This window comes from Jaminaea rosea, assembly GCF_003144245.1.
Source record: "Jaminaea rosea strain MCA 5214 unplaced genomic scaffold BDZ90scaffold_3, whole genome shotgun sequence".
Taxonomy (NCBI): Eukaryota; Fungi; Basidiomycota; class Exobasidiomycetes; order Microstromatales; genus Jaminaea; species Jaminaea rosea.
In genome coordinates, this window is record NW_020289977.1 from 760769 (window position 1) to 781034 (window position 20266).

Below are 20266 nucleotides of genomic sequence, written 5' to 3' on the forward strand. Positions count from 1 at the left end.
TGGCGATGGATCAAGCCGAGAGTGGCTGGACGAGCCGGTGGGACGAGGCAGCCGCCATTTGAATGGCAACGAACGTCGGTGTGGGCACTTTGATTCCTCACCAACACCTCCGCACTCCTCATCCAACAGAACGACACTCGAGTCACAACTGCCCACACGATGAGCGCAAGCCCTGCCCCTAGAGAAGACTGGATTCCAGCTGCCCCCGAGTCGTGAGCATCACCACAAAGGCGCATATACTCAGTCTCGGCGGGCGAGGCGCAGCTCCAAGCTCGAGCGATAACATCAGTAGCTGATCATCCCTCATCGCACCGTCGTCACAGATTCAACCTCAAGCAGCAATCAGTCGCCGTTCCCGGATCGGAAAAGGAGGGATTCACTCCCATTTACCGCAACGCAGCCGTCCCTGAGCTCTCCACCCGCGAGACCTACTACGATGTCTTCAACATCGGACGCGAAAAGGCACACAACAAACATTGTCTCGGATGGCGCCCCTTTGACTTTGCCACTGGTACCTTCCTGACAAAGTACGTCTGGCTCACCTACGATGAGGTTGAAGAGCAGAGGACAGCCGTCGCCTCCGGTCTTGCCCACCTCGCCGCATCTGGCAAGCTGGGCCAAGGCCTGCCAAAGACCAAGTGGACCGTAGGCATCTGGTGCCAGAACCGACCAGAGTGGCAGATCATCGACTTTGCAAACGCAGCCCATAATCGCCAGACTGTAGGTCTGTACGACACTTACGATGACGATTCGGCCCTGTACGTCCTCAACCACTCCGAGGCAAAGGTTTGCTTCACTACCACTTCACATATCTCGACTCTGCTTGGCTCGTCCGACAAGCTCCCCCACCTCCGTGCCATTGTACTCCTCGACCTATTGCGAACCGAGAACTTGCCGCAGGGTGAGCTCAGCAGGCAGCAGCTTGCGCGTCAATGGGCTGCACAAAAGGGAATCGAGGTCCTCAGCTTCTCGGATGTCCTTCAGCTAGGCCGATCCAACCCGACAGCTCACGAGCCTCCCAAGGACAACAGCGAAATCAGTGGCTACTGCTACACTTCGGGCACCACTGGCAGGCCCAAGGCCGCCCTCGTCGCCCACCATCAGCTGGCACTCGCTTCTGGCTGCACACCCCTCACCGGCTTTGCAGCGGATGACGACGAGACGATGATCAGTTACCTCCCCTTGGCACACATCTTTGGCCGCTTCCTCGAGGCTTGCATGTTCCGTCGCGGCGCCAGGATCGTGAGTAAGCCACTTCAGCCAGCTGCAAGCTTCAATCTGACCGTTTTCCCCCTCTCATTCTCGCGCAGGGCTACTTCGGAGGCGATGTCGCCAAGCTCGTTGAGGACGCCCAGGTCCTCCAGCCCACCCTCTTCCCGGGCGTTCCTCGCGTCTTCAACCGCATCGCTGCGCAGATCCAATTCCAGGTGGACGGGCCAGGCCTCAAGGGCAAGCTGCTCCGCACAGCCGTCAATGCCAAGATTGCCAACCACGATGAGGATGCCTCGGTCACGCACGCGCTGTGGGACCGCGTCGTCTTCAAGAAGGTGCAGGCCATTCTCGGCGGCAAAGTCAAGTCGATGGTCAGCGGCTCTGCTCCCATTCGCCCCGAGGTGATCCGTTTGCTGCGCGTCTGCTTCGCTTGCGACTTCCGTGAAGGGTACGGTCAGACGGAGAACACGGGCTGCTGTCTCATCATGATGCCAGGTGACAAGAGCCTTGGATCATGCGGTGCTCCTCAGCCTGGCTGTGAGGTCCGACTCAAGGATGTGCCTGAGCTTGGGTACCGTTCAACGGACAAGCCCTGGCCCCGAGGTGAGCTTCTCAGTCGTGGTCAGACTACCTTCCCCGGCTACTACAAGGACCCTGAAAAGACCAAGGAGACAATCGACGAGGACGGCTGGCTCCACTCGGGCGATGTTGCTGCCTTTGACGACCTGAGCCGATTCCGTATCATCGACCGAGTCAAGAACCTGGTCAAGCTCGCGCAGGGAGAGTACGTCGCCATCGAGAACGTTGAGCAGACTCTCAGCTCCAACAAGTTCACGGCTCAGACCTGGCTCTATGGCGATTCGCTGCAGGCTCATCTCGTTGCCGTTGCCGTGGTCGACCCAGAGACCTTTGCTCCCCTTGCTTCTAGCGTGACGGGCAAGCAGCTCACCTCGTCCGACCTCAAGGGCCTCGAGGAGGTGTGCAGCGACGAGAAGGTGGTCAAGGCCGTGCTCGACGAGTACACGCGCATCGCAAGGCAGCGCAAGCTTGCTGGCTTCGAGTACATCAAGAATGTCAAGCTGCGCGTCGAGCCCTTCACGGTGGAGAATGGTTTGATCACTCCGACGTTCAAGATGAAGAGGCCAGAGGCGAAGAAGATTCTTGCAAAGGACCTCGAGGAGCTCTACGCCAAGGAGCCGGCGAACACGTCGTCGAAGCTTTAAGATTGGAAAAGGATCCACTTCGCAATCTCGCTCATTCCCTTCTTCTGCGACTACCCCTTCCCCTACTAAACACGCGTTTCCATCATGTATGCTTTCTCACGATGCAGATTCACGAAGACATCAAACTTTCCGCCAGCCCCAATGTAAGCACGTCTGCCAAGCCGAAGCCGCTCCCTCCCTTGTCCCCATTGTCCCCCTCGATCAAGCCCCGTCTCTTCATCTCTCCCACAATCGCCGGCCCCGTATCCGCAATGGTGTCTACCACCTTGATCCCCACCTCCTTCCACGCCTCGCGCTTCTGCTCCGCCGAGTTGATCCCATCACGCCACACGGCACCGGAGTGGCCGAATGTCTGACCCGGAGGCACATTGCGGCCAGAGATGAAGCCCACGATAGGCTTTATCGGCTCGCCCGTCTCGGCGTTGAGGTAGCCGTTGCTGTGGAGGAGGTCGATGGCTTCTTCCTCCATGACCCCTCCCACTTCGCCTACCAGTATGATCCCCTTTGTGCTCTCGTCATTCATGAAGAATTCGAGGGCTTCGGCTGTGCGTGTGCCCGGGTAGAAGTCCCCGCCGAGACCAAAGATGTAGGACTGGCCGGTCGATTTGCACGAGGCTGCGGCCTCGTAGGAGAGGGTGCCGGATCGGGCGGCGATGCCTGGGCACAGGATGGCAGGGATTGAGTTAATCATCGAAGGGAGCAGGAGTGAAGACATGGACAGGTGGTTCGAGCGCTCACCTATCGGTCCTGGCGCTGCGACTATACTGGGCGAAATCCCGAGCCTACATCCGGCCGGGTTGACTAGTCCTGGGCTGTTCGCTCCAACCAGACGCGATTTGTCCTGTGAATGTAGAGCGGACATGACCTTGATCTGATCATGCACCGGTATTCCTTCCGCCACGCTTACGATGAGGGGCACCTCGTTCTCTATGGCGTCGATTATTGCGTCTGCCGCGAGGAGTGGAGGGACGAAGACTGCGGTAGCATGTGGCTTCACATGCTTGACGGCCTGTGAGCAAAAGGGACTGGTAAGTGCTGATGCCCTACCAATCAATGATCTAGAGTGACGCTCTGGCGCACCTCTTTCACGCTATCAAAGACGGGCCGTTCCAGATGTGTTCTTCCCCCCTTGCCTGGGCTGACCCCGCCGACGATGTTGGTGCCCATGTCCAGGGAGAGCTTGGAGTGGAAGGTGCTCTGCCGTTTGCTCGCGAGGTCAGCGTGGCCAAACTCTTGCTTGCCTCGCCAAATGAAAAGCAGGGTCCGCCCGCACTCACGCTCTTTCCCGTAAATCCCTGCACAATACATGGTGTAGACGCATCGACCTTGAGATTGCCAATCGTACGTGCGTAGGAAGTCTTGAAGAGACGAGCGCCGTCGGCAGCTGTTTTCAAGGCTCCCTTGGATGCCATCGTCAGTCCCTTAGGCCATGCACGCGGCGGAACGCTTTGCGTCTCGCTAGGATGTGGTGAGTTGGAAGCGTTGATCGATTGCCTTCCCACGACTTGAATCGTGACAGGACTCCACCTCCGATTCAATCGCCGGCATTGCCGTGTCGTTGATCCGTGCGTTTTCCCCGCACTCGCTCTTCTTGACCATTAATCCCTAGCCAACATTCCGCGTAGTACCGCTAGCATGTCTCTCCTTAGGAGCCCGGCCGCAAGACAATTATCACGATTACAGGTCTCTCATCGCTGCTTCTCCATCAAGGCACAAAGGGCGGCCAAGTACCTTTCTGACCAGTTGGGCGTACCTGTCTCGAGCTCATCAGCATCAACATCATCAAGTCCCCGTGACGGTCTTGCCATCCTCCTCCACGCCGACAGACGAGCGCAGCGTGTCGGTCCTGATTCGACAACCTTTTTCGGCCCCACACTCGTTGCTGTTTCCACCTCACGCCTCTCCAACACTCCATCAAACCAGCGATTCGGCGAAGGCGATCTAGGCTTGTTAGCCCTATCCCAAGCCCCTGGGTTCGGCGCGAAACAAGCCATACAAGGGCACAAAGGTGACATGCTGCAGCCGAGCTCTGTACTCTGTCTGCTGGAAAGGGAGGAAATCGATGACGCCCTCAAGAGCGAGAAGAGCAAGAAAGCAGTCGCGGAGATGTTGGTCAAGTTGTGGCAGGTCTTCAAGAGAGGGGAGGGAATCTGGTTTACATGCGTTGTGCACGAAGAAGCAGAGGGCGTTATCGATGTGTGAGATGCTCATCCCTGGAAAGAGAGCCTGGCCAATGGCTGATGTCTCGATCGCTCCGCAGCTCATCTCCCTACCTCGAGTTCGACGACTACGCAGTGCATCGCATGCCTGAAGACCTCCAAGAGTTGCACAAGGCTCAAGAGGAGGAGAGGGAACCCAATGTGACTTTACGAGCACCCTTCTGCGACACTTCGCTCGCTAGCTGACGCCCCGACGACCTGACGCATACCAGTCCGCACAGGCATCCGATGGCGGTCTCTTCTATATCAAATTGCACAACGGCGGGAACATCGGCTCCTTTGGGTATGGAGCGGGCAATGCCATGGCGACAATGGATGGGCTGGCGCTCGCAGGGGGCAAGGTGAGTGCGCTCAATGAAGCAGAGGACGGGAAAGCCGCTGAACATGACGAGGATGGCGATGACGCAACAGCCTGCCAACTTCTTGGACGGAGGCGGTGGCGCGAACCGCAAGAACTCCGAACTAGCTATCGAGACGCTCAATCGTGATCCTGATGTCAAAGCCATCTTCGTCAACAGTGAGCTCAATGCTCCATGCCATGGAGCGACCGCACTCTAACACCGCTCTCTTGCTCGTTGCAGCTTTCGGAGGCATCACGCAGACCGAGTGCGTAGAAGTGTGAGGGAGACGGCGTGCTTGCATTGGCTCACAACACAACCTCCCCTGCTCTCCTACAGCGTCGTTGCCGACGGCATAATAGACGCCATTCGGGCGAACGACATGAAGCAGCCCATCGTGGTACGGGTGATGGGTACTGGTGCTGACGAGGCGAAGAGAAAGGTGCGTCAGATCCTCACTATGGTGATGTTGCCCCCTGCATGACACTGACTTTGCGCTACTCTTCCGGCTTTGTCGCACAGCTTCGCGAGTCAGGCCTCAAGATCACCATCGAGGACGATTTCAAGGCCGCGGCGAGGTTGGCGGTCGAGCAGGCTGAGCAGGCGGAGAAGGGCGAGTTGTAGGTTGCGACGATACCATGACGACTTTTTCAAAGTGCAAGGTTGTTCAAATCCCAAGTGTCATTGTTACGATACGAAGCGTTTGTCCGCTGCTGCACTGCTCTGCCTCCCAAGTACACATCATCCTCTTCGCTCGGGCTCCTCTCAGTCATGCCCCAGCTTACGCGTTACGGCCGGCCCATCCTTGCTCTTCCCGCTGCCTTCGCCGCGCTCCAACTGGCTCGGTGTAGGCTCATCCTCGCTACCCTCCTCTCGCAGCCTCTGCGCCTCTTCCCTCCTCTCCGCAGCCCTCTGCTCAGCAGCAGCAGCCTCCGCCTCGGCAGCAGCCACAGCGGCATCCTCGTGTGGCTGAATCGGCAGCGCAATGCGGCCCTCACGCTCCTCAGCACGCTGTCCATTGATATGACCCCAGGCCACGCTCGCAATGAGACCCGTCCCGATCAATGCAATGCTGAGGACGTGAGCAGCAAAGACCTCAGTGGGGCGATGCTCTGCCAGTCTGCGGTTGAACAAGAGGGCCAGCTGAAGGAAGATGGATGCTCCTCCCGTTGCGAGGTCCGTCGTCGCAAAGGTCCACAGCGACGCGGCCACACCTGTTGAGACGACGATGATGAATGTAGGCCAGATGGTCTGCTTCAAGTCGTGCGGGCTCTCTGCCAGACCGAAGAGGATAAATCCCTGTTGCCAGACGTCGATTTGCAAGAGGACGGCGAGGAAGAGGCGGATAGGCAGATGGACGAGGAGCCACTCGACGGGCCTACGCCAGGTGGGGCTGTACGAGCGAAGTACGCCGGTGACGAGGGTGCTTGCCAGGAGGACTAGAAGGGCAGCCCCGAGAAAGGCCTCTCCCGCGATGAATGCTGGGCGGGTATTGACGACGAAGAGGGGAGCCCAGATTGCTACGCAGAGGTTGGCGAGGGGAAGGTACGGGCCCATGCCATTCGTAAGAAGGGCCTGCGTTATGGGTGGGAGGAGGGACGCGTCAGATGGATCCACACTGGACTTAAGCTGAGTGCTGCGTCGAGCCTGCTCACCTTTGTATGATCGCCAGAGGCCAGAGCCACGCTCAATGCAGTGCCCACCTGTAGCAGGAGGAGCAGCGCCCAATAGCCCAGCAGCCACGCATTGTTAGGCGCAAAGAAGGTCGGGTGCAGCCGTGCGACCGTGTCCAGTGAAGGCTTGAGCACGATCGTCGAGATGGAAAGCGAGGCGATGAGGATGAGGAGCGAAATCGGGTGGAGCACCTGCAGCCGACCAAAGGCCTTGGCAGAGAAGCTGGGCACTTCATGTGCTTGGTCTTCGTGGTGTGAAGAAGGCATTGCGGGCTACCTACAGGGGGAGGAAGGAGGATGGATGGGAACAAGGGATGCACAGCGAGGGATGGGGTGGATGGGTGGATGGATGAGAAAGGCAAGAGGAGGACGCGCTGAGCCACTTCGAGGCGCCAAGCGGGGCGGCCTGTGCTCCACCTTGACGTCAGTCCAGGCTAAAGTGTGCATACCAGGGTCTAGCCCGCCAGGTCGCGTTGGCCAACCTTGAAATGAAATTCGCGAGCAGACGCCCTTCTCACTCCCTCACATCCCAATGACGCCAAAGCCAGTCGCCGCTTTGAAACATTGCTCCAGGTGACAACTCCCTCTCATGCGACCGAGGGGATGGCAAAGGCGAAGAAATCGGTGAGAGAACCAGAGATCGCAAAAAAAGCGCTCCCAACGAGGGGCTCGAACCCTCGACATTCAGATTTAAATCGTTCCTGTTTCGCAGGAAGACTCTCGTAAATAAGAGTCTGACGCTCTACCAACTGAGCTAGCCGGGATGAAGCGATGATATGAGGCGGAGGCTGAAACAAACGCAATATAATCCCAACAATACAGCTTCCCGGCGCGTGGTCGTTTCCGCCGCTGCCTATTGCTCCTTCGTCACCGCCGGTACCATCCTCACTTTCGCAAAGCTTGTCTAGAATTACAATCATGCTCGTATACAGGAAAGACCAAAGCATCGCATCTCAACATCACATCCCACCACTACCGCTCAGTGTGCTAGTGGTCCTGCTCCTAGCCCCCATTCCAGGCTGGGGCGTCGTGGCTCCGCTACCATCTACGCTTAAACTCGATGAGACCGTACGCGCATGCCCGTGAGGGTGATGAGGCGGCAAGCCAGGGGAAGAGCTCGTTCTCACCCGCTTGGCATCCATAGCTAGGAGATTGATCGACGAAGAGGGAGGCGATCGCGCTTGCTGCGACCAACGACGCGAGGCGTAATCATCTCTGATGCCCGCGGGACCGTTGGAAGAGACGATGCCGCCGCTATTGGAGTTGCTGCGGGTCGAGGACAGGCTTGCTCGTGGTGAGGGATTGCTCCGACTCGAAGCATGGCTGCTGCTGCTGATGCCACCGTTGACCGAGTTGTTGCCCAGAAAGGAGCGAGGTCGCGGTCGCTGCGGTGTGGTTGGAGAGGAAGATGAGCTCATCGACGCGCCTCCCATTGATGCGGACCCGCTCGCTGAGCTTGCAAAAGACGGCTGTCGCTTATTGACGACTTTCTGCCACCCTCCAGCGCCAGATTCGGTGCTCCTATCACCTTCATGCCCCTCGTCATCTTCATCACCGCTGCTGGCATCTGAGTCCGGGCTCTGACTCAATGCCCTTCTGCGGGGGAAGCGCACCTCCATGGCAGTCGCTGAGCGCGGTCGCTGAAGAAGGGCGCCCGCCCTGGCATGAGGTGGGGAGAGGAGGACATCTGCACGACTAGGAGCGCCGGCAAGAAGACGCGATGATACCTTCCCTGGCGTGATCGGCTCGCGCTCTCTCAGTACCGGCGGCGGCGAAGATGAAGCCGAGAGCGGGCGCCCCGGCACATTGATACGATGTGCTGCGCTGCGGAGCTTCTGGGCTTCGAGGGCGTCGATAGTGTGTGTGGGACCCATATCCGTCGAAGCGGCATCTAGGGTGAAGCCCTCCCCTATGCCTCCGTCTTCGCTGTCATGGTCCTCAAACGCCGTCTCCAGACCTTCATCGCCCGTCTCATCATGCAGCGAGGCGCTGAGGTTCTCGTCATCCTCGCCTTCGCCTGCATCGCACGCCGGCGTCTGCGATCGCGGCCCCCGAGGAGAATTGAATCCGAGATAGGAGCGCAGCTCGGCGGGGGACATCTCTGCAAAATCGCCCGTAGGAATGGGTGCGGCGGCGGCGGCTGTTGCTGCTGTGGAGGACACCGGCAACTTGACCTCAGGCTCAGCCGTCGTGTCGCGCGACTGTCGCTGCAATGAAGCCGGGACTTGCTCCTCTGTCGGAGTCTCCTGGCTGCTCTCCGATTCGTGCTTTGACGGCAGAGCGCCGGGCAGAGGCTGCGGGCTCTGTGCTCCACTCAAGAGCGTAGGCGTGCCCGCCCTACTGTTATCCTCCTGCCCGCCTCTTGACCCACCGCTCGGTGTGGAGCCCCTCCCGCTCATTAATGACCGCAAAGATCGAGGCTGTGAAGCACTGGTGGCCAAGCGTCCCATCTGGGCATGTAGCGACCCCGGCCCTGACGCAGGACCGCGCGTTGTAGCCATGAACCCGAACAGGCCAAGCACGAGCAGTAGCTGGACCACGCCCAACCTCCTCTCGAACCTGATCTCAGAGGCAAGCTCTGTGACCTGAGTCAACAACTCCCGTCGTTCGGCCTCAATCTGCTGCTTGTGCACATCGAACTCAAATATGGCTCGCTGTAGATCCACCTGCTGCCTGCGCTTCAAGGCTTCTATCTGACGCCAGTTGGAAGAGTTGAGCGCACGAAGCATATCGCCGAGACGATGCTCCTGCCGCTTCTCCATGGTACGGAAGACCTCGCGGAGCATCTGCCCGCTGTGCTCTATGTACTGGAGGGAGAGTGTGGCGTTCGCCTCAAGGGCATTGAGACGTTTCGTGATTGTGCGGTAGATCGACTCGCTGCCGCTTCCAGAGTTGCCGCCGTTGCCATTGCCTGCAGTACCGCGAGCTTGCTGATCGCCGTTGCGCCCGCCGCCTGATTGTTGCGGCTGCTGGCTGTTGGTGGCGGAGCTATTCGAAGACGATGCGCTGCTTGCAGGTTTGGCGCTGCTTGATGCAGGTTGCGCGTGCCCTGATCGCGGCTTGAAGCAGACGGCTGGGATCATCGCTTCGCGCTCGAGGTCGGACAACCTCGATAGCCCAATAGGACAGGTGCGAGTCTCCTCGGCCCCACGATGCACGGGCCTGAGAGTCGATGACGGCGAAGCAGCAGTTGACGTGGCCGAAGAGCCTTCGGAATACGCTGCCTGAGAGGTCGGTACGTGGGTGGTGGCAGCGGCAGGGGAAGGAGTTCTGTCTGCCTCACTCGTAGGCGATTGCGTGTGAAATGTCGGCGAGCCGGATGGTGAGCGTGAGGACGAAGAGCCTGCCTCATGCTGCTGAGAGAGAGTCGAAGAAGCCTGGTGCTGAGATCGCTCTGGTAGATGAGGCGATGCTGGCACCGATTCGAAGCTGAACGAGTGTCCATCGCCGCCCCTCCCCGGTACGAACGGGGCCTTCTGAGGCCATACCGCATCCCAAGCCCCATCATCTGCAGCGGCCCTCATCTCCTCTGGCAGCTCAAACGTCGGCTCACGTCCCTCTTCAACGCTCAGCTCCTCGTCATCCTCCTCCAGCTCCTCCCCGTCACCAATCGTCAACCGCTCACTCGCCTCGAGCGCCTTGCGATCCTTCTCCTCTTCGCGTCTGAAATGATCCAGCTGTGTCAACCCGTAGACCCGCAGCAGGCTCAGCGGGCAGTAGTATTCGTTCCCGTAGTACTCCATAAAGTCGATTCGCACATATCGGAAGAAGCCAGTCGAGGGGCTGGTGATATTGAAGACCTGTGGTCCACGGGCGTTACGGGCTCGGAAGACGCCCAGCTCTCTCCACTCTTCGTCCCCCTTTTGCCCCCCACTCTTCAAAGCGGGAGCAACGCTCACTTTGAAGCGCTTGAACATGCGAGAGAAGAACTCGTGGTTCGCAAGGACAACGGTATCGATACTGATCTCGTCGCAGAGCTCTACGACGACGAATACTCCACCGCTGCCGTCTTTGTTGGGCTTTGCGCCAGGGCAGGGGGAGAGCATGTAGCGATCTTTCTTCTCATTGAGGATGGCAGACGCGAACTTTGCCGCAGGGTTCGTCCGATGTATCACCGCAGCGCAGTCCATTGAGGCAAAATTCCAGCGATGACGGAGGGTCTTGAGGGAGGTTGATGGATCTTTTTGCGCTGGGACTGAGCCGGGGGCAGGGTCTGCGCCGACTGCTATGGGAGGGACCTCCTGCCCCGATGAGGCATCGCTGGCGCTGGTCGACGTCTGAGTTGGCGCAGAAGATTGCGATTGACTGGGGGACAGCGCCTCATCGAAGCTCGACGCATGCGTTGGGCGAAAGCTGCTGAGGGGTGAATGTTGCTCCGCTGACGTCGTGATCTGCGAGTTCTCGCCTGGACTGGCCGACTGTGCTGCCGAGGAAGGAGCTGATGACGACGCCGCGCTCGAAGTGGACTGGGCTAGACCGCTAGCCGCATTGTTCACATGCGAGGTGCCTGCCGATGACGAGGTATCGACCGTCTCCTTGGGCACCGTCGAGTCGCTTGCAGGCTGCGACTGCTGCGCCGCAGCTTGTTTTGCCTGCTTCTTCTTCTGCTTGTTCTCCGCTCTCTTCTCAGCTTCAGCCCTCGCCTTCTCTGCTTGATGACGCTGGCGCCATTCCTCAAAGCTGAGCCAGTCGTCTGCGGATTCGCCTCCGATGGAAGCTGTCCAGGCATCGTAAGCTTGCGCAGGGTCCACAGGTGCGCCTTGGCCGTCGCTCGCCTGAGACTGATTAGACGCCGATGAGCCTGAACCGCGCAATTTGTTGGATTCTTCCGGTGCTACGAGTGGCATTGGTTCTGGAGGAGGGGCTTCCCATTCGAGCCTGCCATCACGCTGCCTCCAGTATCCCTCGGCCTCTTGTCCGACGGGCGGCCAGGATGCTTCATCGTCTGCCAGCTGAATCTGAGCCTTTGCCTCCCCGTCGCCGATGCTGAGCGCTGGTGAATGTCGCACGGCTTCCTGATCTACAGCTGCTGTTTCGCCATCTGCGGCAGGGGGCGCAACCTCGACGTAGCCTGCGACTGAAAAGAGCTTGAACCCTCCCTCTGACCCTGCCTTTGGGACAGGGCAAAGGACAAGCTCACTCCGCAGTCTACTCTTTCTCGCTTTGGCCGAGCCCAGCAAAGAGTACATGACATCCGCCGACCACGGATTGACTGAGCTCTTGCCGATGAGATCGCTCGTCCGATAGCAGCCATGGGGAAGGGAGACTGGGTGACCTTGATAGACTGCAGAGAGGAGCTCGTGTGAGCTGGGAGTGGCTAGCTGAGCTGCTAATGGCGCGCTGCCTCGGTTTGTGGAAGGCACAGCGGGTTTCGCTGGAGGTAATTGTTCTTCTGGCTCAAAGATGCCTGGATCGGAGATTGCGGCGGCTGGTAGCGTGGCGAGTGCCAGGAAGATGGCAGCGAGGAGCCAAGGGACCATCGTGCTGAGTGTCGTCCGCCGTGAGAGTGACGACATACTGAGGGAGCTTTGAGGTGCACGCCTTCGTCGCCGCGCTAGATGATGAAGAGGTGGAGCGCTTGACGACGACGACGGCATACAGTCATCCCACGAAGCAGCGTGCGCCTTGTCAAGAGTTGAGGGTCGAGGGTTGTGCATCATTGCTACCCATGCAAAGGGCACGGAGGAGACCCTGCCTTGAAAGTAGGATAGATGTGAGGAAGAGGAGGCACGGGAGAAGGGTGCAAAGGGCGCGAAGTCAAGATTGCCATTTGCTCTTGTGATTTGACCCTCCACGAATGCATCGAGGGGCGCCAAATCGTCTGAGACGCGGCTCGAGATGGATGAGACTTGGTCTGCCCGCCCGCTTCGTCGTCTCCGTCCCGTCGGCGGCGCTTGGCCCTCCATCCACATCTCAACTTGTCGACTTCCCACCGCATCATTCGCATCGCCACTCAGCAACCATGTCGACAGCACATCGCCCCACATGGGACCCAGCGAGGGGCAAAAATGACACCAAGCATGCGTCCAAAGTAGTCTCTACCCGCGATGTGCCCGCGCACACCAAACTCAAGTACCGCCAAGATGGGGAAGGGCAAGCAGCCATCTCCAGCACAGACTTTGGCGAGGAGACAAGGGAGGCATTGAAGGCTAGACTGGCTAGGGCAGAGAGGGATGCGAGGAATAAGAAGAGGAAGGCCGAAGGGCTGGAGCCGGAGCCAGAGACGGAGCCTGAGGAGGGGCATGAGGACGACGTCGACGAGGAGAGCGCATTCAAGAAGCCGAGGTTGCCCGAGAGGATAGCTGGCGCGGCTGCTGGTGACGGCGACGCTGAGGATGACGAGGGAGAGGACGATGAAGACAATGAGGATGGCGACGACGACGAAGATGATGAGGAGATCGAAGCAAGAGCTCGCGCGATCCTCAAGGAGCAAGGCCTAGAGTGAGTACTCAGCTACGTGAGATAGCACACCCGGGACTCTGAGCTGACCTTTGCCTTCACCATCTCCTTCTCGCAGCGGAGGCGAAGAGGAAGACGAAGACGACGAAGACGAAGACGAAGACGATGACGATGACGAAGACGAGACTGCCCAACTGATGCGCGAGCTCGAGAAGATCAAGGCAGAGAAGGCGGCCGCTGCTGCAAAGAAGGCAGAAGAGGAGGAGCGTGAGCGCGAGAAGCGTGAGGAGGAGATTGCGTTGGGCAACCCACTCCTCAACGGCAATCGTGACGAGCGAGGAGCTGGCAGCTCGGCGCGCGGCCGTTCCCCCTCTGCAATGAGCGTATCCACCGAAGCCACAGGACAGCCATCCTTTGGCGTCAAGAGGAGGTGGGACGACGATGTCATCTTCAAAAATCAGGCGGCAGGCGCCAAGCAAGACAAGAGCGATTTCATCAATGATATGACGAGGAGCGATTTCCACAAGGAGTTCATGCGGGTGAGTGAGAAAGCTCCAACAGTGGGCCCTTGTTTGGGGACGGTGACGGCTGAACTCTATACACCTCCTTTCCCCGAACAGCGCTACATCAAGTGATCCATCTTTCTGTGCTTCCGAATCGACTACCTGTACTTCTATTCTCTCAGCCATACATGACCATGACTAGATCCCTGCTGAGCACAACCTCTTATCCGTGCCCGAAGTCGGCCCGACCTTGCTGCATCCGAGTCCAACAGTCGCCTCTTTGAGTTGAGCTCAACTCAATCTGCCGACGCAGCCTTGCCGAAGGGCTACGCCCTCTTGGCGGCCATTAAATGACGCACCTGCGGTGGCTACCTCTTCTCAATCCTTCCTGTTAACCTCAATTCTTTCTTTCTCTTCTGCATCACCTCTTTGGCGGTGATCAGCAAGGACAGTAGTCATGGCTCCTCGCCTGCCGCTACGTCCTGCGGTCTACCTTCTCGCTTTTCTGCTCTGCATCGTCCTCTTCAATCTGATACCTCAACGCCCCGCCTCCTCCACCTCGAAATCACTTAGCGGTGCTGCGTCACGCATCTGGGGCGTCTCTTCAACATCTGCTCCATCTTTCATTCCTCCGAAACCCAACGCTGCTCTCCTCATCCTCTGCCGCAATGAAGACCTCGGCGAGCTGCTGCCCACGCTCTCCAACCTAGAGTCGACGTTCAACAGCCACCCGCTCACCTCCTACCCCTACGTCCTCTTGAATGACCAAGAATTCACCCCTTACTTCAAGGCCAAGCTTACAGCCTACCTCGCCTCCGCACGGCAGCGCTTCGGCGGCCCTCACGCCTCTGACCCAGACATCAGATTCGGCCAAGTGCCCCCCGAGCACTGGCGGGCGCCCGACTGGATTGACTGGGAAAAGGCCAAACGACGATGGGAGATTATCGCAAAGAGCAAGGTCCCCTACGCTATGTCCGAGAGCTATAGGCACATGTGTCGTTTCCAGTCTGGCTTCTTCTACCGTCATCCCTTGGTCAAGGACCTTGACTTCTATTGGCGAGTCGAGCCGCAGACGCGCTACACCTGCAACCTCGTCCCATCGCAGGGAGCAGCACCTACGTCGTGGGACGATAAGACGGATGGGACGGGAGACTTCTTCGATCCTTTCAGATGGATGAAGAAGCACAACAAGAAGTACGGCTGGGTCCTCTCGCTCAAGGAGTACCAAGCAACAATCAAGACCCTCTGGCCAAAAGCGCGCATGTGGCTCATGAAGAATCCGCAGTACCATTCCCCGAATCTCGACATTTTGCCCTTCATCTCCAAGGAGGACAAGATAGGCTACAATTTGTGCCATTTTTGGAACAACTTTGAGATTGCGAATCTTGACTTCTTCAGGTCGGAAGCCTACCAAGCCTTTTTCGATCATTTGGAAGAACTAGGCATCTTCTACTACGACCGCACGGGGGATGCGCCCGTGCATACCATTGCGGTTTCGTGGTTCCTCAGCAAGGAGGAGGTCCATCAGTTTACCAACATAGTGAGCACCGCCAGATGGGTGACGAAACGGATTGCAAGAGGCAGGACGAGCTGACCGTACCACGTCTCGCCTCGTCCTCTCACACGCGCAGGGATACTATCATACTCCCTTCCACTACTGCCCCCAACACCCTGCCTCGCAGCCACGCTGCGCGTGCGACCCGCATCAGACCTTTGTGTATGACTTAGCCGGATACGGTGAGCTCTGCATCATCGACATGATCATGCTCCTCAAATCGAGAGACTGACCTTCGTCCGCCTCCTCCTCCTCGTGCCCGCGCACACAGGCTGCCAAAAGGAGTGGGACCTAGTAACGGGCACCAACTCAACCGAAGAGATCCTCAGCTACAACAAGGCAAAGGGATGGCCTGACTTATCGACGTTTCGTGTCCTTGATATCCCGCATGGCCAATGAGTGGAACGCACGGAGGTGGAATGGCAAAGGATGCGCATGTACGAGACCTACTGATTCTTTATTGCACAACTTAAGGGGGCATAGCGCAATAGGCAGACTGCAGCCCTTTCTGAGAGACGATGATGACAGTAGAGAGCGGTGAGCATCAACACCGAGCAATGCCCTTCGACCGACCGCCGACTGCGTGCACGGACTGGTCGCGCTTTCTTTAGTAGCGACCAGGCTGCGTGGCAATCTCGGCGATTCTGTCCTTCGCCTCCATCACAGCCTCTTTGCTCCCCTTGATGATGCACAGCCCCCTCGGCTTCCCCTCTCTCGGGATTTCAACGCTGCACGCGTGCTCATCCTGGATGGCTCGCAGCCCACTCCCCCCTTTGCCGATGATTCGAGGGATAGAGCCTGCGGGCACGATGAGACGACCTTCGTGCGAGATGGTCGAGCTGCCCGAGATGGCTGAAAGGAGATGGTCGTGCGCTGCCTGCAGGGAGTCAGAGGCTTCAGACGAGTTGCCTTTGAAGGTAAGCGTCCAGTCCACGGAGGCTTCGTCGGTACTTTCGGACTCGCCGCCAAGCTCGAGCAGCTCGAAGGGCAGGTCGTCAGCCGACGTAGCCTGAGTCTCCTCGTCGTCAATGCGTGCCTCCGCAGCCGCGTTGCCACCTGTGGACATGACAACCTTGCCTCCCTGTGACTTCCCGCTGTCCCTCACGCGCGGCGCGTCCACATTCACGCCGTAGGAGCTCCTCAGCTTGCGGAACAGATCTGCCGTGGCCAACTGCTTGTGCATCGACCTCGGGATCTTGACGATGCGCGTAGCGGCCGCGTTGCTCGCCAGCTCCTTCTTGAGAGCTTCAACGTCCTCGACCTTGCCCAGTACCTTGACAATATGCTCTTGCGGTGCTTCGCCAATCTCGGCACTGTTCTCGACCTCTTCCTGGCCATGCTCTGCTCGACCGGGGAAGACCAGTCGAACACCAAATTGGGACTCGAGCTCTGCCCGTCGAGAGCCACCACGTCCAATGAGCAGGCGCTGCTGCTCTGGTGGGGCGACGAAGCCGTGGCAGACTCGCTCGGTGAAGACTTTGGCGGAGGACTCGAGCTCGGCCTTGATCTTGCGTGCGATACCCGAGGGGCCGCGAACGGTGACCACGTCTGCATTCTGCTCTCCTCGCCTGGGGAATTGGACAAGCTGTGTAGCCGAGCGTCCAGAAGCGGTGTCCTGAGAGCCGGTAGCACGAGCGATGAGGTCACGAATTCCCTGTCCGCCGGGGCCGATGAGTTGGCCGTGGTACTTCGAGGGGATGTGGATCGCAAAGGTCTCCTCACCCTTGACCTCGGCGTCAATAGCTGTAATGGCAGCCTTGGCAGCTGCGATGGCCTTGTTGGTACCACGAAGGCGGATGGTCGTCGTCTTCTCCTTCTCTCCACTGCCGTTCTGATCAACATCGATCTGGGCGCCCGTGTCATCTCGGATCTGATTGACTGTCGCTCCACTCTTGCCCAAGATGCGGGGCAGGGACGCCGTGCTGACAGACAACTCAGCGACGTTGTTGTTCTCCTTCTCGTACTCCAGCAATTCAAGAATCTCAGCCTTCGCTGCTGCGACGCCCTTCTTGCCACCACGAATAATGACCTCGTCGGCCTTCTGAGCGCGCGAAGAGGCTACGCTCTCTTCCTTCGCAGCGCCACCCTGTCGCGGAAATTCGATGCGTACGCCGTGATTGTCCTGCAGCCTCGTGACCCATACGCCACCCTTGCCAATGATGGCAGAGTGCAGGTTTTGCGGCACCTTGAGCGTCTCCTCGCGCTCGTCTGCCAGCTTCTCGGCTTGGGCAAGGAGTCGCTTGTGCGCCTCCTCGACATTTTCCTTGCGACCGACGATCTTGCATTGCACCTTGGCGGCAGACTTCTTGTTGGCGGCTGCCCCATTCGTGGCTGCAGCGTCGTCGAAGTCCACTCGCACGCCGAGCTCCTCGCGCAGCTTGGTGATCGCAGCGCCCGACTTGCCAACCAGGTGCTTGACGTGGGCGGGGTCTACGGAGAAGGTGGCCTCATGACCATTGACGATTGCGTCCTCTTCGGCGTCTTTGGCAATCTTTCGCAGAGCCGCAGCTACGCGATCGACTTCTGTTGAGGGACCGCGAATCGTAATGGTGTCGTCTGCGCCGGTTTGTCCCTTGCTGTTGCCCACTCGCACGGCGACGATGCGCTCCTCGCCGAGGACCGCGTTGAGAGTGCTGCCACCCGGGCCAAGGATAGTACGGTGGTACTTTGAAGGGACGTTGAGCGTCTCCGTCTTGAGGTCAGCAGCCTGTTGCGAGGCTTTGAGAAGGTCTGCCTTGACTTCCGCGAGGACGCGCTTAGCTTCGGCATCGCGAGCCTTCTTGTCGGACGTCTCCATGGTGGGCGAGTAGATGAGAATGATGTCCGAGCGACCCTCGCCGTCAGCCGTTGACGGTGGCGGGAAGAGAGCATCGACACCTTTGCGCTCGTACTCTTTCAGGTTGGCGCCTTTCTTGCCGATGAGGAGAGCGTGCAGCAGGGGATCAACGTCAAGGGTGTCAACGTAGTGAGGCGGCGTTCCCTTAACAAGCCGGTCGAGAGATGAGCGGACCTCGGCGACGTCGGCCTGCTCTGCGCCTACGATCTCAATCTGGACATTGCCCGAGCTCTCGACGAGTGCGGGACGAGGAGTGAAGACCTGCACGCCTTGCTTCTTGGGCAGCTTACCGCTGACTTGAAGCCATCGCAGGAGATTCTTAGCGTGCTGCAGGGCGTCGGACGCCGATCGATGAGCAGCGACAATATCGACGACGTCGACCTTGACGGCATTGGCCTTCTCCATGACGGCGGTGAGGGCCATGGGGAGCCTAGCTTGCGGGCCGCGGATGGTGACCTGGTCTGATGGATCGTCTTGAGGGGCCAGCTCAACGCTACAGCCAGACGATGCGAGGATGTCATTGGCAGCATCGCCGACGAGGAAGCGATGTTGACGTTTGGGGACCGAGATGCTGAGGCAGCGGAACTCGCGCTTCATGTCCTCCACCTGAGCCTCGATGGCCTGCACAACGGCCTGGACCTGAGCTCGGTCGCCGGAGACGATGATGGAAAGATCTCGCTCGCGGCGAGGGTGAGCCTCCTCGTCCTCAGCATCCTTGGGGTGCAAGAAGGCTGCGCGAGGAGGGACACGAACGCTGACGTCTCCAGACCCGACCTCAGCCTCGATGCGGGCGACATTGGCGCCCTTTGCGCCGGCGATGAAGGGATAGAAGATGTGCTCGACAGTGGTGATCCTCTGCGTGGTGCGCGAAGTGCGCTCAGCGACGATTGCCTGGATCATTTGGGCAGCCTGTTGAGCATTGACCTCATCACCCTCGATGGAGACGGCAATCTGCTCGTCATTGTCAAAGTCGACTTCATCGCGGGGACCTGCGAGCTCGACTGCGGCTTCTCCCTCTTGACGAGGCATGTTGACGCGGCAGCCAGTCTGCTCGGTGATGTTCTTGAAGTTCTTTCCCTTTGCACCAATGACAAAGGCGCGGAGGGACTGAGGGACCATGACTTCGAGGGTGACGCGGCGAGCGAGCGAGACGGTGAGCTCCTTGCGGGCGGCTTTAACGGCAGCCTGGTCAGTGCCCTTGATGACGAAGTTTGTAGTGCTGGTAGAGCGAGTGGTACTGGCTTCGACTTTGATGCTGTTCTTGTACTTCTTTTGGAGAGCAGTCATGGCAGCGCTGACCTTGGCGTTGGTGTCCTCCTTGAAGGGAATAGACAGCGATTCCTGGAAGACGGGACGCTGGATGACGGGCGTCGAGCCAGACCAAGCGGCAGAGGCAGGCTTGGAAGTATTGAGCTTCTGACCCCACTGACCCTTGGGAGCTGGAGCAGATGCTCCCAGAGAGGGAAAGGCAGACTGCGAGTTGCTGCGGGCGTTGTGAGCAGCATACATCAGCTTTGCTGCACAACGGCGCTCTCCTTCACCATCAGCCGCGCACTCACAAATCAGGCTGAGCTATCTGATTACCTTGAGCAGACTTCCTGGCCGAAGTAGCTGTGCCATTGGCTGCGGCGGCGGCGGAGCTGTGAGGCCCCTGACCGTTGCTCATGGCCGGGAAGGGATCTTCGGTCAGAGAAGGGAAAGGGTCGGCCATAGGGGCAGCCTGATTGCCAGCAGCCGAGACAGCGTTGGGGGCGCTGTTGGCCTGCTCATGCATACGCTGAAGCTCTGCAGCAGAGACCATTGTCAATTACGGTGGACCGTGAGGCGACGAAGACCGGCGAGGACGAAGATGGAGAGCCAAGGCAACAAGGCCCGCAAGACGACGCTGTTCAGGCGGCGCGAGAAAGAGGAGGAGATGGGTCGAGTTCCTGTGAATCGGTAATACGAGCCGCTGAGGAGGAGCTGGCTGCGTGTAGATATGCTGGGTGAGAAGAAGGAGAGCAAAGAGAAGTCGTTCCTTCCTCAGGCAGCTCAGTGTTGGACTGCTCCGCGAGCCACAGCTCCCAGAGCACTTGGCGTGGCCGATGCGGCCGGGCCTTCCACGTGGAGCACCCCGTTCGGCTACGAGGCACACCTCAAGCTACGAGCGAGATTGATGGTCGCAGGGCAACGTCCATCTGATTTCTCGAGCTCAATCGAAGGCGCATCATGAGGGAATACCGCCACTGACCGCGAAGACCTCTCGATCTTGACCAGCCCACCCTGCCCTTGCGTGGGAGAAGGGCTCAACCCTCGGCCGGATGTCCAC

At 58.9% G+C, this 20266-nt stretch overlaps 8 protein-coding genes and 1 non-coding gene across 9 annotated transcripts; 4 read left to right on the forward strand and 5 right to left on the reverse strand.

Moving 5' to 3' along the window:
• Positions 1-100: 100 nt before the first annotated feature.
• Positions 101-2919, forward strand: BDZ90DRAFT_230988 (acetyl-CoA synthetase-like protein). Its single transcript, XM_025505678.1, has 3 exons — positions 101-212; positions 324-1242; positions 1311-2919. The coding sequence occupies exons 1-3, from the start codon at positions 160-162 to the stop codon at positions 2433-2435; spliced, it is 2097 nt and encodes a 698-aa protein (XP_025363598.1). The 5' UTR covers positions 101-159; the 3' UTR covers positions 2436-2919.
• Positions 2490-3958, reverse strand: BDZ90DRAFT_136153 (NAD(P)-binding protein). Its single transcript, XM_025503423.1, has 3 exons — positions 3713-3958; positions 3516-3632; positions 2490-3444 (listed from the first exon to the last, which is right to left on the reverse strand). Exons 1-3 carry the CDS (start codon positions 3845-3847, stop codon positions 2545-2547), a joined length of 1152 nt encoding a protein of 383 aa, XP_025363599.1. The 5' UTR covers positions 3848-3958; the 3' UTR covers positions 2490-2544.
• Positions 3959-4044: 86 nt separating this feature from the next.
• On the forward strand, positions 4045-5683 carry BDZ90DRAFT_250256 (succinyl-CoA synthetase-like protein). Its single transcript, XM_025507683.1, has 7 exons — positions 4045-4633; positions 4696-4795; positions 4867-4995; positions 5066-5171; positions 5236-5260; positions 5332-5434; positions 5515-5683. Exons 1-7 carry the CDS (start codon positions 4071-4073, stop codon positions 5614-5616), a joined length of 1128 nt encoding a protein of 375 aa, XP_025363600.1. The 5' UTR covers positions 4045-4070; the 3' UTR covers positions 5617-5683.
• On the reverse strand, positions 5268-7068 carry BDZ90DRAFT_136228 (hypothetical protein). Its single transcript, XM_025503424.1, has 3 exons — positions 6648-7068; positions 5484-6567; positions 5268-5414 (listed from the first exon to the last, which is right to left on the reverse strand). The coding sequence occupies exons 1-2, from the start codon at positions 6930-6932 to the stop codon at positions 5758-5760; spliced, it is 1095 nt and encodes a 364-aa protein (XP_025363601.1). The 5' UTR covers positions 6933-7068; the 3' UTR covers positions 5268-5414; positions 5484-5757.
• Positions 7069-7319: 251 nt separating this feature from the next.
• BDZ90DRAFT_t12 lies at positions 7320-7429 on the reverse strand. The gene has a single exon. It is a non-coding gene; the product is annotated as a tRNA-Lys (tRNA).
• Positions 7430-10303: 2874 nt separating this feature from the next.
• Positions 10304-10711, reverse strand: BDZ90DRAFT_218164 (hypothetical protein; the record flags this gene model as incomplete). Its single annotated transcript, XM_025504355.1, has 1 exon — positions 10304-10711. A coding segment is annotated over one exon (408 nt), but the record flags the coding sequence as incomplete, so codon positions are not given.
• Positions 10712-12627: 1916 nt separating this feature from the next.
• BDZ90DRAFT_259055 (Cwf15/Cwc15 cell cycle control protein) lies at positions 12628-13699 on the forward strand (the record flags this gene model as incomplete). Its single annotated transcript, XM_025508131.1, has 3 exons — positions 12628-13106; positions 13183-13603; positions 13685-13699. The coding sequence occupies 3 exons, from the start codon at positions 12628-12630 to the stop codon at positions 13697-13699; spliced, it is 915 nt and encodes a 304-aa protein (XP_025363603.1).
• Positions 13700-14162: 463 nt separating this feature from the next.
• Positions 14163-15234, forward strand: BDZ90DRAFT_210785 (glycosyl transferase; the record flags this gene model as incomplete). The annotated part of the gene is made up of 3 exons (XM_025504086.1): positions 14163-14660; positions 14703-15107; positions 15199-15234. Coding segments are annotated over 3 exons (939 nt in total), but the record flags the coding sequence as incomplete, so codon positions are not given.
• A 235-nt stretch (positions 15235-15469) lies between these two features.
• On the reverse strand, positions 15470-19955 carry BDZ90DRAFT_230996 (hypothetical protein). The gene is made up of 2 exons (XM_025505679.1): positions 19518-19955; positions 15470-19441 (listed from the first exon to the last, which is right to left on the reverse strand). The coding sequence occupies exons 1-2, from the start codon at positions 19757-19759 to the stop codon at positions 15730-15732; spliced, it is 3954 nt and encodes a 1317-aa protein (XP_025363605.1). The 5' UTR covers positions 19760-19955; the 3' UTR covers positions 15470-15729.
• Between the last annotated feature and the right edge of the window lie 311 nt (positions 19956-20266).

Coding starts and splice junctions, on each gene's coding strand:
- BDZ90DRAFT_230996 (XM_025505679.1), bottom strand. CDS start 19,759: ATGGTCTCTGCTGCAGAGCTTCAGCGTATGCATGAGCAGGCCAACAGC. Junction 19,442..19,517: donor CAGATAGCTCAGCCTGATTT/GTGAGTGCGCGG, acceptor CAACGCCCGCAG/CAACTCGCAGTCTGCCTTTC.
- BDZ90DRAFT_136153 (XM_025503423.1), bottom strand. CDS start 3,847: ATGGCATCCAAGGGAGCCTTGAAAACAGCTGCCGACGGCGCTCGTCTC. Junction 3,633..3,712: donor AGGGATTTACGGGAAAGAGC/GTGAGTGCGGGC, acceptor AGCAAACGGCAG/AGCACCTTCCACTCCAAGCT. Junction 3,445..3,515: donor TCTTTGATAGCGTGAAAGAG/GTGCGCCAGAGC, acceptor TTTTGCTCACAG/GCCGTCAAGCATGTGAAGCC.
- BDZ90DRAFT_136228 (XM_025503424.1), bottom strand. CDS start 6,932: ATGCCTTCTTCACACCACGAAGACCAAGCACATGAAGTGCCCAGCTTC. Junction 6,568..6,647: donor CCTCTGGCGATCATACAAAG/GTGAGCAGGCTC, acceptor CCCATAACGCAG/GCCCTTCTTACGAATGGCAT.
- BDZ90DRAFT_250256 (XM_025507683.1), top strand. CDS start 4,071: ATGTCTCTCCTTAGGAGCCCGGCCGCAAGACAATTATCACGATTACAG. Junction 4,634..4,695: donor GCAGAGGGCGTTATCGATGT/GTGAGATGCTCA, acceptor ATCGCTCCGCAG/CTCATCTCCCTACCTCGAGT. Junction 5,172..5,235: donor CAAAGCCATCTTCGTCAACA/GTGAGCTCAATG, acceptor TGCTCGTTGCAG/CTTTCGGAGGCATCACGCAG.
- BDZ90DRAFT_230988 (XM_025505678.1), top strand. CDS start 160: ATGAGCGCAAGCCCTGCCCCTAGAGAAGACTGGATTCCAGCTGCCCCC. Junction 213..323: donor ATTCCAGCTGCCCCCGAGTC/GTGAGCATCACC, acceptor CCGTCGTCACAG/ATTCAACCTCAAGCAGCAAT. Junction 1,243..1,310: donor TCCGTCGCGGCGCCAGGATC/GTGAGTAAGCCA, acceptor ATTCTCGCGCAG/GGCTACTTCGGAGGCGATGT.